The 16,158-nt window shown below is 39.3% G+C and overlaps 1 protein-coding gene across 2 annotated transcripts in view; it reads left to right on the forward strand.

The window, feature by feature from the left end:
• The window catches only part of DDX46 (DEAD-box helicase 46), a 69,116-nt gene that overhangs the window by 50,218 nt on the left and 2,740 nt on the right, over positions 1-16,158 (forward strand). Inside the window, exons 17-22 of one of the 2 annotated variants that reach the window (XM_032592880.1) lie at positions 600-737; positions 1,054-1,203; positions 5,656-5,832; positions 7,429-7,647; positions 7,966-8,110; positions 15,825-15,898. In XM_032592880.1, the coding sequence (XP_032448771.1) occupies positions 600-737; positions 1,054-1,203; positions 5,656-5,832; positions 7,429-7,647; positions 7,966-8,110; positions 15,825-15,898 (903 nt within the window). The remainder of the gene's footprint in view (positions 1-599; positions 738-1,053; positions 1,204-5,655; positions 5,833-7,428; positions 7,648-7,965; positions 8,111-15,824; positions 15,899-16,158) is intronic. The other variant, XM_030318427.1, reaches the window with a different exon arrangement.

A 16,158-nucleotide genomic window follows, 5' to 3' on the forward strand; every position in this document is an offset into this window, starting at 1 on the left:
AATTGAATTTCTGTTTATGCATCAAGAAATGAGTTTCTGGTATGCTTATTTTTATTTTTAATTTTTTTAAAAAAATATTTATTAATTTGTGAGAGAGAGGGTGACGGAACATGAGCAGGGGAGGAACAGAGAGAGAGGGAGACACAGAATCTGAAGCAGGCTCCAGGCTCTGAGCTGTCAGCACAGATCCCGACTTGGGACTTGAGCTCACGAACTGTGAAATTATGATCTGAGCTAAAGTCGGACGCTTAACTGACTGAGCCACCCAGGAGCCCCTAATTTTTTTTTTAGATGTTTATTTATTTTTGAGAGAGAGAGTGTGTGTGAGGGGAGGAGGGGCAGAGAGAGACACACAGAATCTGAAGCAGGATGCAGGCTCTGAGCTGTTAACACAGAGCCCCACAGGAGCTCGAACTCAAGGACTGAGAGATCATGACCTGAGCTGAAGTCGGACTCTTAACCGACTGAGCTACCCTGGTGCCCCATGAAGTCACTCTTAAGAAGATCTATAATTAGATGATTCTACTTTTATGTTGTGATCTGAGTAAGAGTCATCTTGTTAGTGTCTAATAGTTCTCTTTTTTTTCATCATTCATTAGGGTTATGCGTATACTTTTATCACAGAAGATCAAGCTCGCTATGCTGGTGACATAATTAAAGCTCTTGAATTGTCAGGAACTGCGGTGCCTTCTGATCTGGAGAAACTTTGGAGTGATTTCAAAGATCAGCAGAAAGCTGTGAGTTTTTTCCAATTCCCATTATCTTTATGCAGGTCATTATTGTGTTGTAAACCTTGAATATTTTATACTTGTAAACCTTGATAAGGTAACTATCTCTCTAGAGAGGGAAAAGGAATAACAACAAAATCCTCCCTTTTGCTTCAACTCCATGTTTTGTATCATACTGAAGAGTTCTTTTTTTGTTCTCATGCTAGATGAAATGTTTTTGATACATTGGTATGTGCTACCTTGAAAAATACTTAATTACTCCTAAATTCCTAAGCATTAAAGTTTTTTTTAGTATGAAATTAACTGTTTTGTTTTTCCTTGAAAGGAAGGGAAAATAATTAAAAAGAGTAGTGGGTTCTCTGGTAAGGGATTCAAGTTTGATGAAACAGAACAAGCTTTGGCCAATGAGAGGAAGAAGTTGCAAAAAGCAGCTCTCGGTTTGCAAGATTCAGATGATGAGGACGCTGCAGTCGATGTAAGTGCCATTTTTCTGAGCCCCCTTCTTGCTGATTGAAACATTGTTGCTTCCCCCCCACCCCAGGTTTATTTGTTGAGATAGCCAGTTGTTGGAAACCTTTCTGATATGTGCCCTTCCCAGCCTTTACTCTTTCTCTCCCTCTCTCCCTTTCTCCCTTTCTCTCCCTCCCTCCTTCTCTTTCTCCTTTTCTCCCTCTCTCTATTCACATATGCCCTGCCCATGTTATGTATATTCATAAAAATGAGGTCATACTGCTTTATAACCACCTTTACAACAACAGTCTTATGTTGAAATCTTCTCATTTTAGTAAATTCATTCTCATTCTTAATTTTGAATATGTGGGTTTCTGTATGTTCATATTTGGAATATACTTTACTGTCATAAACTGTACCTCACTGCTTGTCCTTGTACATTTAATTTTGTACATTCTTGAGATTAAGTTTTGAGGTTGAGTGTGTACATGGAATTGCTCTCCCAAAGGGTGTATCTAATTTGGTTCTGAAACATTTTCAGACTGTCCTCCTGCAAAGTAAATACCAGTTTGGCATTCGCTGTGGTGGTGTATAAGAGTGCCTGGCTCCCCACATCTTTAACAACATCAGTGCTAATATTTTTATTTTTAAAAATTTAATCATTATAGGTTATCCTCATTAACAATAATCGTTAGCAGGGTGCTTGGCTGGCTCATTTGGCAGAGAGTACATGACTCTTGATCTCTTGGGGTCATGAGTTCAGTCCCCACATTGGGTTTAGAAGTTACTTTAAAAAAATAAAATAAAATAATACAGGGCGCCTGGGTGGCTCAGTCAGTTGAGCATCTGACTCTTGATTTCAGCCCAGGTCATGATCTCACAGTTCATAGGTTCGAGCCCTGTGTTGGGCTCTTTGCTGACAGGGTGGAACCTGCTTGGGATTCTGTCTCTCTCTGCCCCTCCCCTGCTCTCTCTGACTCTGTCTCTCTCTTAAAATAAATAAATAAACTTAAAAAAATCAGTAATAGCATTTTTTGAGTATTACTAAGTGCTGTGCACGGTGTCAAGTGCTTTACAGGGATTGTTTCATTTACTTCACAGTAGCCAGACAAGGTAGATACTCAAGAATATTCCCATTTTATAATTGAGGAGACCCATTCCATTCTTATTTCAGAGACCATGGTCCTAGCTTATGTTATTATTTGTGACCCAGTAAGTAAAGAGGACCCTAAGGACTCAGCAAGGTCAGGATTTCACAGAGTATTGTTTGGAACCCAAATCCCAGGAGCTTGAGCTTTAGAAGAAGATGTTTTCATTATAAAGTGATTTTGGAAAATCTTAGTGTGTACCACTAAGTAGGATTAGCATATTGAAGTATGTGTAAAGTCCTCAAGTCAAGAAGCTTATTTAACTTCGTTTAACAAATCCTCCATGATATTTGATTTTTGATCTTAGAACTTTTTTTTTTTAATTTTTTTTTTTTAACGTTTATTTATTTTTGAGACAGAGAGAGACAGAGCATGAACGGGGGAGGGTCAGAGAGAGAGGGAGACACAGAATGAAACAGGCTCCAGGCTCTGAGCGGTCAGCACAGAGCCCGACGCGGGGCTCGAACTCATGGAGTGTGAGGTTGTGACCTGAGCCGAAGTCGGCCGCTTAACCGACTGAGCCACCCAGGCGCCCCAGAACTTTTTTTTTTTTTTTTTTTTACTCTGTTAAACCTTAGCTCAGTCAATTTCAGAAATCAGGAATTCATTTTTATCTTATCATTTGAGGAAGTGGAAGCCCAGAAAAAGGATTTGGCCCACAACCACATTGACTGTTAAGCACAGCCAGGACCAGACCCCAGATCTCTCATTAATCCTAGGCCATTTCTTTCTAGGATACCATACTGGCTTAAAACTTAATTAAATCAGTGTTTTAGTTACTTATTGGTTATGCTGTAGCAAGTTGATCCACGGCCTAGTAGTTTCAAACAACATTTATTCTCTCACATTTCCTTTGGGTTAGCAAATCAGGAGCAGTTACACTGGTAGTTTTGGCTTAGGGTCTCTTTGCGATTGCAGTAATGCTATTGTCCTGGGATGTAGTCATTTGAAGGCTTGACTGACAGAGGACCATTTTCTTTCAGAAGGCAGAGTCCCTGTGATGTTGGCAGGGTACCTCTGTTCTTTACTCTGCCTATGTGTCCTCACAATATGGCCCCTGGCTTCTCCCAAAGTGAGTGATCTGAGATGGCAAAGAGGAAGCCTTAGAGCCTTTTATGATTAATCTGTAAAGCTCTACTCTGGCACTACTACTTGTATTCTGTCTGTTGAAAATAAGTTACTAAGTCCAGCCCACATTCAAGGAGAGCATCTCCTTTTGAAGGGGAAGAGTATTGAAAAATTTATGGACTTGTTTTATTATTATTTTCTTTAGTGTTTATTTTTGAGAGCAAGAAAGAACAAGGGTGTGAATAGGGGAGGGGCAGAGAGGGAGACACAGAATCTGAAGCAGGATCCAGGCCCTGAGCTGTCAACACAGAGCCCAACTCGGGGCTCGAACTCAAAGAACCGCAAGATCATGACCTGAAGAATTTATGGCCTTGTTTTAAACTCACCTCAGTTTTTTTATGATACTTTGAACATTTTTTTTTTTTAATCTCATATGAAATATGTCAATTGATTCCTTGGTTAATTTTTATAAACAACTTAAAGTACTAAAGTGAATAAAAGCTAGCATCATACACAGTACTCGTTGTTGATTTTGTGTGTTTTGGAATTTAATGCCATGTATCTTTTTTTTTAAGTTTATTTATTTATTTTGAGAGAGAGAGAGAGAGAATGAGTCCCAAGCAGGCTCTGCACTGTCAGCACAGAGCCTAATATGGAGCTCAAACTGTGAGATCATGATCTGAGCTAAAACCCAAGAGCCGGACGCTTAACCGACTGAGCCCCCCCGGGCTCCCCATCCTATTTAATTTAAAAGTTTTATTCTTTTGGGGTGCCTAGGTGGCTCAGTTGGTTAAGCGTCCAACTTGCTCAGGTCATGATCTCACAGTTTTTGAGTTAAAGCCCTGTGTTGGGCTCTGTGCTGACGGTTTGGAGCCTGGAGCCTGTTTTAGATTCTGTGTCTCCCCCTGTCTCTGCCCCTCCCCAGCTCATACTCTTTCTCTCTCTCAAAAATAAACATTAAAAAAAAAAAAAAAGATATTCACTTGAATGTTAAGTTTATATTAGTTGATAACTAAAACTCCTTGTTAGATAACAAGTATTATAAAAGGAAGTTAAGTTGATTGTTTTGATTTCAAAGAACTTTGTAAGTTAACCCAGTTAATTTTTAAAACCCTAAACAAGTTCTGCTCTCCATTTGAGTTTTACCAGATAAGGCCTTATTAGCCTACCTTAAGTATATAAAGGGATTTACATCTCTGTAGTTGGCATAGTCAGTAGTCATTGTTGGGCAGAAGGCATTATTAAAAGGAAATGCAAATAGCTTATGAAGTAGATATGTCAAGCTTCAGTATGACACAGTGGCAGTTGGACTCATGTGGCTCCTGGAGAGCTGAGGTGTTCACCCATTGTTCTTGCTTTGATAGGGAAACCAACCTTCCTTTTTTCCTATTTTTTAGTTCAAAAGGAATAAAGCAATAAAACCTTCTTTTCTGATTCTTTTAACCAGAGGTTTTTTTGTTTTTCCTAAATGTTTACTTATTTTTGAAAGAGAGAGAGCACACAAACGGGAGTAGAAAGAGAGGGAGACACAGAGTGCGAAGCATTCTCCAGGCTCTGAGCATCAGTGCAGAGCCTGACTTTGGGCTCGAACCCACAAGCCTTGAGATCATGACCTAAACCAAAGTTGGTTGCTCAACCAACTGAGACACCCAGGCATCCCTGTTAACCAGTTTTTAAGGCAGAACCATTTACATTTTAGAATTTGGGGAGGATTTTGGGAGCCCCACCATAGGAACATGTACCATTCTCCCTGAGAACTATTAACTGTATTTTTAGTGGCCCACTGACCTGGAGTTACTGCCCTTTTTCCAACCTATCACTGCAATTTAATTTGGCCTCAAGGCCTGAGCCTTGAAGCATCTCAGCTGCATCCTGTTGGATGCTCTGTCTTGACACCACATGTTTCTCACTTGCTGAACTAGGATGTATTTTCTGGACTGCTTGGGAGTCTGCTTAACTGGTTCACATAGTGTTGTATTTCTGTTTTCTTTCCCTGCCCTCCCCTCTCCTCCCTTTCCCATTCTATTTTGGTGTTTTGTTTTTTTTTTTCCTGCCATAGATAACTGAATTTTTAAAATGAAATATGCCACTCTTAACAAATAGCTGATATATTTTCCTGTTGATCTGTGTGGTTGAATTAACATAAATACAACTGTCTTATTCTAGTCATTTGATGGAAATATTCTTTATTAGTTTCTGTAGGTATATCTGAATTTGCATTTTTAATCTAATTTTTATTAATCCCTTTTTTTCTTATTTAGATTGATGAACAAATTGAAAGTATGTTTAATTCAAAGAAGAGAGTAAAAGATATGGCTGCTCCTGGAACATCTAGTGTTCCTGCTCCAACTGCGGGAAATGCTGAGAAATTAGAAATAGCTAAGAGACTGGCTCTTAGAATCAATGCTCAGAAGAATTTGGGCATTGAGTCTCAGGTATTAAGTAATTTGTTCCGAGTTTTACTGAGTACTTTTTATGTCAGCACCAGTGAACAGATTGTCCTAGACATTGAGTTAGTGGGAATTTAACATTAATCTAAATACAGAATTCTTTAAATATTGCATTTGGATGATTCCTCTAGTATGGTTAACTGAGGTCTTAATGCCTATTTTGAAAGCCCTACCTGAAGCATGTTAGCTGTAGATAGTTTTTCTAAAGTAATATTCCGATTGATCTTACCAAAATGTTACAGAAATAACTCACTTTTTATTTCTTGATCCACTTTTATTGGGTGGGGTGTTGGGCACACAAATAATTCCTTGGAAATATAAATACGTAGTTACATAACTCATAATAACATGAGCTTAAAACTGGAAAATGTGTTAAATATTTCACATGTCATCTTTCTCTTGGGGGCTTTTTTATTAATTTTTAAAAATTATTGATTTTTAATTAAGAGTAAATTTTCATAGTATTCCCAAAGAATAGTCTGTTAATTATAAAACTGTTTTGAAGATTTTGAGGTTTTGGATCAGCAGGGCCCTCTGTCCAGCAGGCTGGATTGGTTCAGGACTGTAGCACCCTGTAAGTTGGGAGGACCAAGCCAGAGGGAGGCTAGTGGACTGACTCAGTGAGGCAGCCAGGATCAAGGCTTACAGCCTCAGGTTTCTGTATTTGTTTTGTTGAGCCAGTGAGTTACCATGAAATGTCTACTACACTGAAGCCTGTACTTCCTCTGAAAACAGGGGTTGTAGCACCTAATCTAATATCCTCTGGAATTCTTACTGCTAATAACTCGTTACTGCTGAAACCAAATAGCTACACCTTCTTACTGTTAGAAAAGTGTGAGGTATGAGTCATATATTACCCACAGAATTCTGTCCACATTAGACACATAGTAAAATTAGGTTCAAATTAAAAAGATTTAAGTGCAAAATAAAATTAAAAAGGAAGTCAATCACTTACTGTAATTTATTGAATTTTGGGTTTGCTATGATGGCAGGAAGGAGCTCAGTGGTGGTAGTAGACAAAGATTCTAATTTAGAGGAATATCTTAGGAGCCACAAAATCTATAAATGATTTTAGAATATTGTACTATATTTGATATCAACAGTTACATAATTCTCTATGATCCAGTAGAATTTTTAATAAAGAGTTGAATGTTCTTTATTTTTTTTTCATGAAAATAAGGGATATAGATATATTAAACTATTGGTTATAAATATGTGCTGTTAATTGCACATGAGTAGGACTCTGCATTAGAAACATGCTTCTGGAGACACCTGTGTGGCTCAGTCGGTTAAGTGTCCGGCTCTTGATCTTGGGGTCATGAATTGAAGCCCTGTGTTGGACTCCTTGCTATGTGTAGAGCCTACTTAAAGAAAGAGAGAGAAAGAGAGAGAGAAAGGAAGGAAGGAAGAAAGAAAGGAGGGGAGAGAAGAAGGAAGGAAGAAAGAAAAAGAAAAGAAAAAAGAGAACGGGAAAAGGAAAAGAAAGATTAGTTAGTGGCTTTTCAGAGAAAAATTTGTGGTAGGATCCCAGATCTTGTCTCTGCCCTCATTTGAGATTTGACTGTAGGTCTTCTTTTACTGCAGGATGTGATGCAACAGGCCACCAATGCAATTCTCAGAGGTGGCACCATCCTGGCTCCCACTGTGTCTGCAAAAACCATTGCAGAACAACTTGCTGAAAAGATCAATGCTAAGCTCAATTATGTGCCTTTGGAGAAACAAGAAGAGGAGAGGCAAGATGGTGGACAGAATGAATCTTTTAAAAGATATGAAGAAGAATTAGAGATCAATGACTTCCCACAGGCAAGTAACAGTTTAAACATTGTTTATAAATTGCGGAGTAAAATTTCTTGCTTCTTAAGGAGCAAAAATACCTTGTTTAAAACCCTTGAACGTTTTAATAGCTACTTTACTTTTTTATCTTGATGAGGGAGGGAGACAACAGTAGAAATTTTATTTTTATGAACATATTCTAGGTACATTAGGATCTAAATGAATTGATGTGAAGGAGTTAATTATAATCTTAATATTGACCTTAATATTATTTAGCCAACCTATTCTTTGTCAGTACACCAGGTTTTTATCGTGTTGTGATTTTTCCCCCCACCTTTTCTTTCTTAGACTGCTAGGTGGAAAGTTACCTCTAAGGAAGCTCTGCAGAGAATCAGTGAATATTCTGAAGCAGCAATTACAATCAGAGGAACATATTTCCCACCTGGCAAAGAACCTAAGGAAGGAGAGCGGAAAATTTACTTGGCAATTGAAAGTATGTATCTTTGGTTCTTGAAATTTCAGTCTTGAGTTAGGTCAGAGTTGATTATAGATGTAAGGGCACAGAGAGAATGTTAGGTCAGTTCTAAAGAAGATAAAAATAAGGAATACCTATAGAAAAAAATAATTTCAGGGCACCTGGGTGGCTCAGTCGGTTAAGCGTCTAGCTCTTCTTGATTTTGGTTGTAATTTCGTGGTTTGTGAGTTCAAGCCCAACATCCAGCTCTGTGCTAACCATGTGGAGTCTGCTTAGGATTCTCTCTCTCCCCACCCCCCCCCCCTTCAGCTTGTTTCTTTGTCTCTCTCTCTTTTTCTCCCCAAAATAAATTAATAAAAACATTAAAAAAAAAAGAAAACATAGTTTCATATATCATTTAAGGTCTTTATTTAAAAATTCAGTACATAAAGGGGTGCCTGGGTGGCTTGTTAAGCCTCTGACTTTGGCTCAGTTCAGCTCAGGTCATGATCTCATGGATCATGAGTTTGAGCCCCACATTGGGCTCTGCAATGACAGCATGGAGCCTGCTTCCAATCCTCTGTTTTCCTCTCTCTGCCTCTTCTCTGCTCGTGCACATTCTATCTTTCTCAGAATAAATAAACATTAAAAAACACTAAATACATACAGAAAGGTGACTGATCTGTGTTTGGAGCTCTTTCATTTTTGACGATTCGGTCAGATTTGAAAATCACTCTAAAAGAAAACAAATATTTTAAGGACTGCTCTGTTCATACTTCTAATAAAGTAGAACATTCCTGGGCAGAGTTTAGGTTAGAAAGTAAATCCATATATTAGTCTACTTAATGAATGTTTATTCAAGCAAATGTTCCCTCTGAAATTATGCCTGTAGAAGTTTTTGCATATCTTTAAAAAAATTAGAAGAGGACAGTTAATACCATAACACAAAGTATGTAAGTAATGCATTATCTCAGAGCAGTCGGATTTGCTTTTAAACTTTATTTCATACATTCATGAGTGAGTTCAAAACATAGTTTCCATTTTGATTTTTTCCTCTAATATATTACTCCACTGCATACTAGGACAATTTGTTTCCCTTCATTTATATTTAATCTGAACATCTTTGTGACAGACTTATAAGTATAGACAAGGCAGATCCACTTCATCTATTTAATGAACTAAGTATTTGTTGAATACTATTGTTGGAGCTGTGGAGAGGTTTATTCCAGGTGTTGTGTAAGCTGAAAGTCTGTGTACCTTGTGCTTTACATGGCTTTGATGGCTGCAGAGGAGCCGCTCTCCCGCACAGTGTATAATCTCAGGTACCACCCTGGTACTTTAAATTTTTTTTTTTTTTCAACGTTTGTTTATTTTTGGGACAGAGAGAGACAGAGCATGAACAGGGGAGGGGCAGAGAGAGAGGGAGACACAGAATCAGAAGCAGGCTCCAGGCTCTGAGCCATCAGCCCAGAGCCTGACGCGGGGCTCGAACTCACGGACCGCGAGATCGTGACCTGGCTGAAGTCGGACGCTTAACCGACTGCGCCACCCAGGCGCCCCACCACCCTGGTACTTTGAGGCATGCATGTCCCTTCTGACGAAGAAGCCTTACCTCATCCCACTTCTCCCCTCTGTAGCTCTTTACCTGTTGTTTTTATTCACAGTACTCCTCACATGGAAATTGTCGTATGTTTTTACTTGTTTGTGTCTCCCCTACTGGAGTTCTGTGAATGTAATGACTTTGTCATCTGCTCTATTCTCAGAGCACATGGTGAACACTTAATAAATTTTCTGAGTTATGCATCTGATTAAGCCCTATAGCCACTTGTCTTCATGGTACAAGTATTATTTGACAGGCTTATTCTCTATTTGATTTCTTTAAAGCTGTACTGTCTGTGGGCCCCTGGGTGGCTCAGTCGGTTAAGGGTCTGACTTCGACTCAGGTCATGATCTCACGGTTCGTGGGTTCGAGCCCCGCATCGGGCTCTGTGCTGACAGCTCAGAGCCTGGAGCCTGTTTCAGATTTTGTGTCTCCATCTCTCTCTGTCCCTCCCCTGTTCACACTCTGTCTCTGTCTCAAAAATAAATAAACATTAAAAAAAAATTAAAAACAAAAAAAGCTGTACTGTCTGATAGAACTCTCTGTGATGAGTATGGAGTGCTTGAAATGTGGCCAGTGTGACTGAAATTTGTAAATTTTACTTAATTTTTATTAAAAACTTTTAAAGGAATTCATGTTTGATTTTTTTTTAATTTAGTTTTTTAGTAATCTCTATGCCCAGCATGAGGCTCAAACTAATGACCCTGATATCAAGAGTCAAACGCTCTACCTACTGAGCCAGCCAGGTTTATATAAAATGTAAATAGCCACATACATGGCTGGTATGTACTGTAATGGATAGCTCAGCTCTCAAGTTTGTTGTTGGAAAGATCAATGGAAGGTATTTAGATCCACTGAAAGAATATTGTAAATAAGGTTTGTCACTAGTTTGTTCTTGTTATATTTTGCCATTTCTTTGATTTTGTGAAGACTTTATAATTTTAGGTAAGTTCTTTACTGAATTTAATGTACAGATGATTTACTTATATATTAGGATTTGATTCTTTCCTGGCCGAAACAAAGAATTCTACAAATGTGACTGAAAGTTAATTAGTGCTGTGCCTGTTTAGTCACTTTCCTTTGAATTGGTCACCTCAGTTGTTTTTGTGTGGCATCTTAGCATAAAGACCACAAGAACAGAAACACATGTGCAGTGTGTATCCCATCTACCCTAAGTAGAAATTGTTTCCTGGCCAGAGGTATGAGATGGGGTCAGAGTAAGTAAAAGCACTGAAAAGTGCTATTGCCAGGAACCTGCTGATTTTTTTTTTTTTTCCTTTAGTAAGGGATTGCCTGGTCCCTGTAAACTTTTGCTTAGTTTCCAAAGTTCTGATACAATTGATTTCAAGTTTTTTCAAGTTTATTCACTTTTTGTGGAAGGACAGGCTTTTGGAGTTCCAGCCTCTGCCATTTTCACTGCTGCACTGCACTCTCACTTTTGGACTTTTTTTTTTTTTTTTTAATGTTTATTTATTTTTGAGGGCAGGGGAGTGGCAGAGAGAGAAGACAGGATCAGAAGTGGGCTCTGCACTGACAGTAGAAAGCCCGATGTGGAGCTAGAACTCAGGAACGCTGAGATCATGACCTGAGCTGAAGTTGGACACTTTAACCAACTGAGCCACCCAGGTGTCCCTCACTATCAGACTAAAAAAAAAATTTTTTTTTTTTTTAGTGTTTGTTTATTTTCGAGAGAGAGAAAGAGAAAGAGTGCAAGTGGGGGAGGAGCAAGAGAGAGGGAAACACAGAATCCTAACCAGGCTACAGACTCCACACTCAGACCTGTCAGCACAGAGCTCGGCACAGGGCTCCAACCCACGAACCATGAGATCATGACCTGAGCCGAAGTCGGATGCTTAACCGACTGAGTCACCCAGGCACCCCTCGGACTTGTTAAAGTTAATGATAAATTGTGGCAAAGGTGAAAAAATTGCATTTTTTTGTTTGTGATTGTGACTTCGATTAAGTCAGGTTTTAGATGGCATCCTTTTATGTATCCTGAAAGACTTTTGGTCTGCCAGTGACTGTGTGTTTGCAAATCATGTGACACTCTTCCTTATTTGTGTAGTAATATGGGGGTGCTGACATCTTTCTGCAGTTGGAACTGGACAGGTCTCCTACCACAGTATTCATTAGGCCATACGGGATGGAGACACAGTGTCCTCCAGTGGAATCTGATGATAAAATTTTTGGTATACATGGAATTACCCCTTTATTCTAAGCTTGAATATCATGGGTGTCATTTAAAGCAAAATCAATACTTTTAAACGCCTGCCTTATAAAGAGGTAAATCAGACATATGACTGTTTTGAAAAAGGATCCTTTATGTAATTTTTTTTAATTAAAAGGTAATTATGTTTGTTTAGCATAATTTATATATCAAGATTCATTTCACATGTAACTTTATCAGAACATACCTTCTCTACTGCCAAGTGAAGTGAGAAGCCCACAGCTTCTTCTTGACTTTTCCATCCACCTAGAATGGTTCTAGGCATTTCCCCCCACTGTCATCTTATACTTAGGAAGTAACATCTAATTTTTATTATCTAACCTAGCTTCTTTTTCTCTGTAAAAAAGATAATCTTATCAAAAATGAATCTTTAGGATTCTAGAGCCATAGTGGTGTTAAGAGCTCGATATTAGTCATTAAAATGATCCAAAGGTTTGAGATTTTCATAGATGATTAGTTTTTTGAAGGATATTTTAGTTTTTGAAACTCCAGCCAAATCAACTGAACTCTAATAGGATGAAAACAGGTGTTGGAAGGAGCCTAGTGTCATCTGTTTCTAGTTCTGTAATTGGAGGGACCATACTGCCTGGCTCCTTGGGGGCTCTGTGTGGCTCAGCAGTTCCAGGCCTCCCACTAGGCAGTGGGAAGGAGAACAGGAAGGACTTATGTGCCTAGCCATCCTGTATAATTTATAGCCTGTTTTGTGACCCTCTCTTTTTACTAGTGGAGAATCCCTTAAAAGCAGCCAGAGTTGTTTTAGGACCAATGAAAGGAAATGCCTCTTTTCCATGGCAGCTTATAAACATGTGTAACCTATTACCTAAAGAAGCTTTGTAAGTCAAAACTTTAAACTGGTCAAAATGGTCAGGCTCTAACAAAAGGAGGGAAATTACTCTTCTTGGATTTAGGTGATAGTGTCATTTTCTTTCTTTTTAAAACAGCATAGACTATCAACAAGCTTCACACTAACCATGTCAAGTAGCATACATTCCTCCTGAATTTCATTTTATTGTAATTTTCAGTCTGGCTTCACTCTTGATTCTACCCTTTTGTTCACTTTCATCCACCTCTCTTCTTTTCAAGCACCCACAGCTTTAAAATGTGTGGTTGCTGGGACACCTGGGTGGCTCAGTTAGTTAAGTTTCCAACTCTTAACTTCGGCTCAGGTCATGATCTCACCGTTTGTGATTTGAAGCCCCACATCGGGCTCTGCGCTAACAGCAGAGCCTGCCTGAGATTGTCCCTCTTTCTCTGCCCTTCCCCTGGTCACACTCTCTCTGTCTCTCAAAAGAAAAAAAAAAAAATTGTGGTTGCTGACTGGTGAAGGTGTAGGATTTAGATTAGATATGTTGCTGTGACTTCACAGCCATACTCCTGGCTCTTTCCTTCATGTTGTTAACCTGTTTCTTCTTGCTTCTCCTCTTCTTCTTTCTTCTCCTCTCTTCCTCCCCTTCCTTTTCTTCCTCAGCCGCCTGACCTGCTCCCTGTGCTCTCTCTGGGGTCAAAAAGGTCCTTCATGGAACACTTGGGTGGCTCAGTTGGTTAGCCATCTGAGTTCGACTCAGGTCATGATCTCATGGTTCATGATTTGAGCCCACATTGGGCTCTCTGCTTTCAGCATAAAGCCTGCTTCAGATGTTCTGTCTCCCTCTCTCTTTCTGCCCCCCCCAACCTCTCTCCCCAAAATAAATAAACATTTAAAAAAAAAAAAAGATCATTGCCATCTAATAAGGGAACTGTTTCCTCATTTGGTTTTCTTTTTTCTTTTTTAATGTTGATTTTGAAAGAGTGCGTGCGTGCACACATGTGAGCAGGCAAGGGGCACAGAGGAAGAGAGAATCCCAAGCAGATTCCACATTCGCACTGGAGCCCAATGCAGAGCCCCATGTGGGGCTTGATCCCTCCACCATGAGATCACAACCTGAGCCTATATCAAGGGTTAGACACTTAACCTATGGCATCCAGGCGCCCCAGAAAACTGTTTTTCTTACATAGAATGATAAACATATAGTCCTCTACATTGCAACCCTAGTTCTCCTTGTATTCTTTAATATTTCACTCCTGGTTCTTAATTTCTCGTCTATTTCTTTGGTCTAGCTCTTTTTTTTTTATTAAAAATGTTTTTAATGTTTATTTTTGAGAAAGGGAGTGCTAGCAGGGAAGGAACAGAGAGAGGGGGAGACACAGAATCCAAAACAGGCTCCAGGCTCCAAACTGTCAGCATGGAGTCCGACGTGGGGCTTGAACTCACAAACCGTGAGATCATGACCTGAGCCTAAGTCAGATGCTTAACCCACTGAGCCACCAAGGTGCCCCTGGCCCAGCTCTTTCATTTTTATCGTTGTGCCCTGTGCTACCTATCTAGATTTACTTGTTCCCTGGCATTGTCCCTTGGCTGCAGATCCCTTAATACTACCTTTGATGGCTCTCTCGTCTCTGTCTCTCCTTTACTTCTCATCCATATTTCCACTGGCCTTATTGACACTTGGAATAAGATGTCACATGAGCACCTCACCTACAGCAATCCTCAAAATTGAATTTAATCCAGTCACTGCTGATAATACCTGTTTTTCCTTGAATTCAGTATCTTGTTTACTATTTCGTACTTTATTTGCTCCTCAACTCTTAACCACTTAACTCTGCTTAGAGAAGTGAGGGAAAGGTTTTTGTAAGGAGTGATACTTAGAAGTCATTCTGATGAGAGTATTTCCGACCTTCTTGTTCTGTTGTACTGTCTCTACAAGTTTGTTTTTCTAATAGTCTACAAGTTCATGAAGAGCATGAATGAGTTCTTTATATAATGTATCTCTCACGCTGTATCATACGTGGCAGTTGCTTAATATTTCTTGAATTGAAGTAACTATATGAATGAGTGTCTCCAGATTGCCTCATCCTCTTGGCTATGTTGCTGTGTTCTTTTACACTCTTTTCCAATTGTACTGTACTTCTTACTCTTCAGTAATTAAGCATGCCTTTCTTAATCTATATCATTGCCCATGTGATTCCCTTTGCAAAATAATCCATGTTATCACTTCTCCTTCAATGTGGCCAGTCCTCCGCCAAGGAATATAATAAGTGCCCATTAAGTGTTTGTTAAATAAATAAACCATGGAGATTTTGTTTCTCTGACTTTAAAAGAAAAAACATTTTTTTTAACGTTTATTCATTTTTGAGAGACAGAGACAGAGCATGAGCGGGGAAGGGGTAGAGAGAGGGAAACACAGAATCTGAAGCAGGCTCCAGGCTCTGAGCTGTCAGCACAGAGCCCAGCACGGGGCTTGAACTCATGAACTGCGAGATCATGACCTCAGCTGAAGTTGGACGCTCAACAGACTGAGCCACCCAGGCACCCCTCTGACTTTAAAAAAAAAAAAAAAAGTTTGTCTCTTTTGGACAAACTGCTAATCATCTTTTCTTTGCCCTTTTTATTTTTATTTATTTATTATTAAAAAAAATTTTTTTTGGTATTTATTTTTGAAGGAGAGACAGAGCGTGAGGAGGGAGGGGCAGAGAAAGAGGGAGACACAGAATCCGAAGCCAGCTCCAGGCTCTGAGCTGTCAGCACAGAGCCTGACATGGGGCTCAAACCTGTAAACCATGAGATCATGACCTGAGCCGAAGTCGGAGGCTTAACCGACTGAGCCACCAGGCGCCCCTTCTCTGCTCTTTTTAATCATAGCAAGAACTCTTAACACTACTTGCAATGTGATCCCAGTGGTTACATTTGAAACTCTAAAAGTGATCTGAATAATAAGCAGCCATTGTATAAATTGGATGACCTTCCCCCAGGTATTGAAAGACTATCTTGGCAAGCAGTACAATGTTTCTGAAAGTCACTTACAGTATTTCCTACTGGATCTCCATGACATGGATAAACATCTAGTGTAATTCTAGTAACATGAATAATGTTTTCCACTTATTACCAGGTGCCAATGAACTGGCTGTGCAGAAAGCAAAGGCAGAAATCACCAGACTTATAAAAGAAGAACTGATCCGGCTGGTGAGTGAAAACCTCAAGGACTTGTTCAAATAAACATTTTATTGAACTATTATATGAATACAGAAAAAAAAGCACACAAATTATAAACATAAAGTTTGATGAATTTTCACAAAGGAAGCATATTGATACGATCACTATCCAGATCAAGAAACACAGTACAATGCCAACATTCCAGAAGCCCCCTGCATACTCCTCCTGTCACTATCCCTCTCCCCCAAACATAACAGTATTCTGACTTTCACCATGATAGATTAGTTGCG

Source organism: Lynx canadensis, chromosome A1, assembly GCF_007474595.2.
Source record: "Lynx canadensis isolate LIC74 chromosome A1, mLynCan4.pri.v2, whole genome shotgun sequence".
Lineage (NCBI taxonomy): Eukaryota > Metazoa > Chordata > Mammalia > Carnivora > Felidae > Lynx > Lynx canadensis.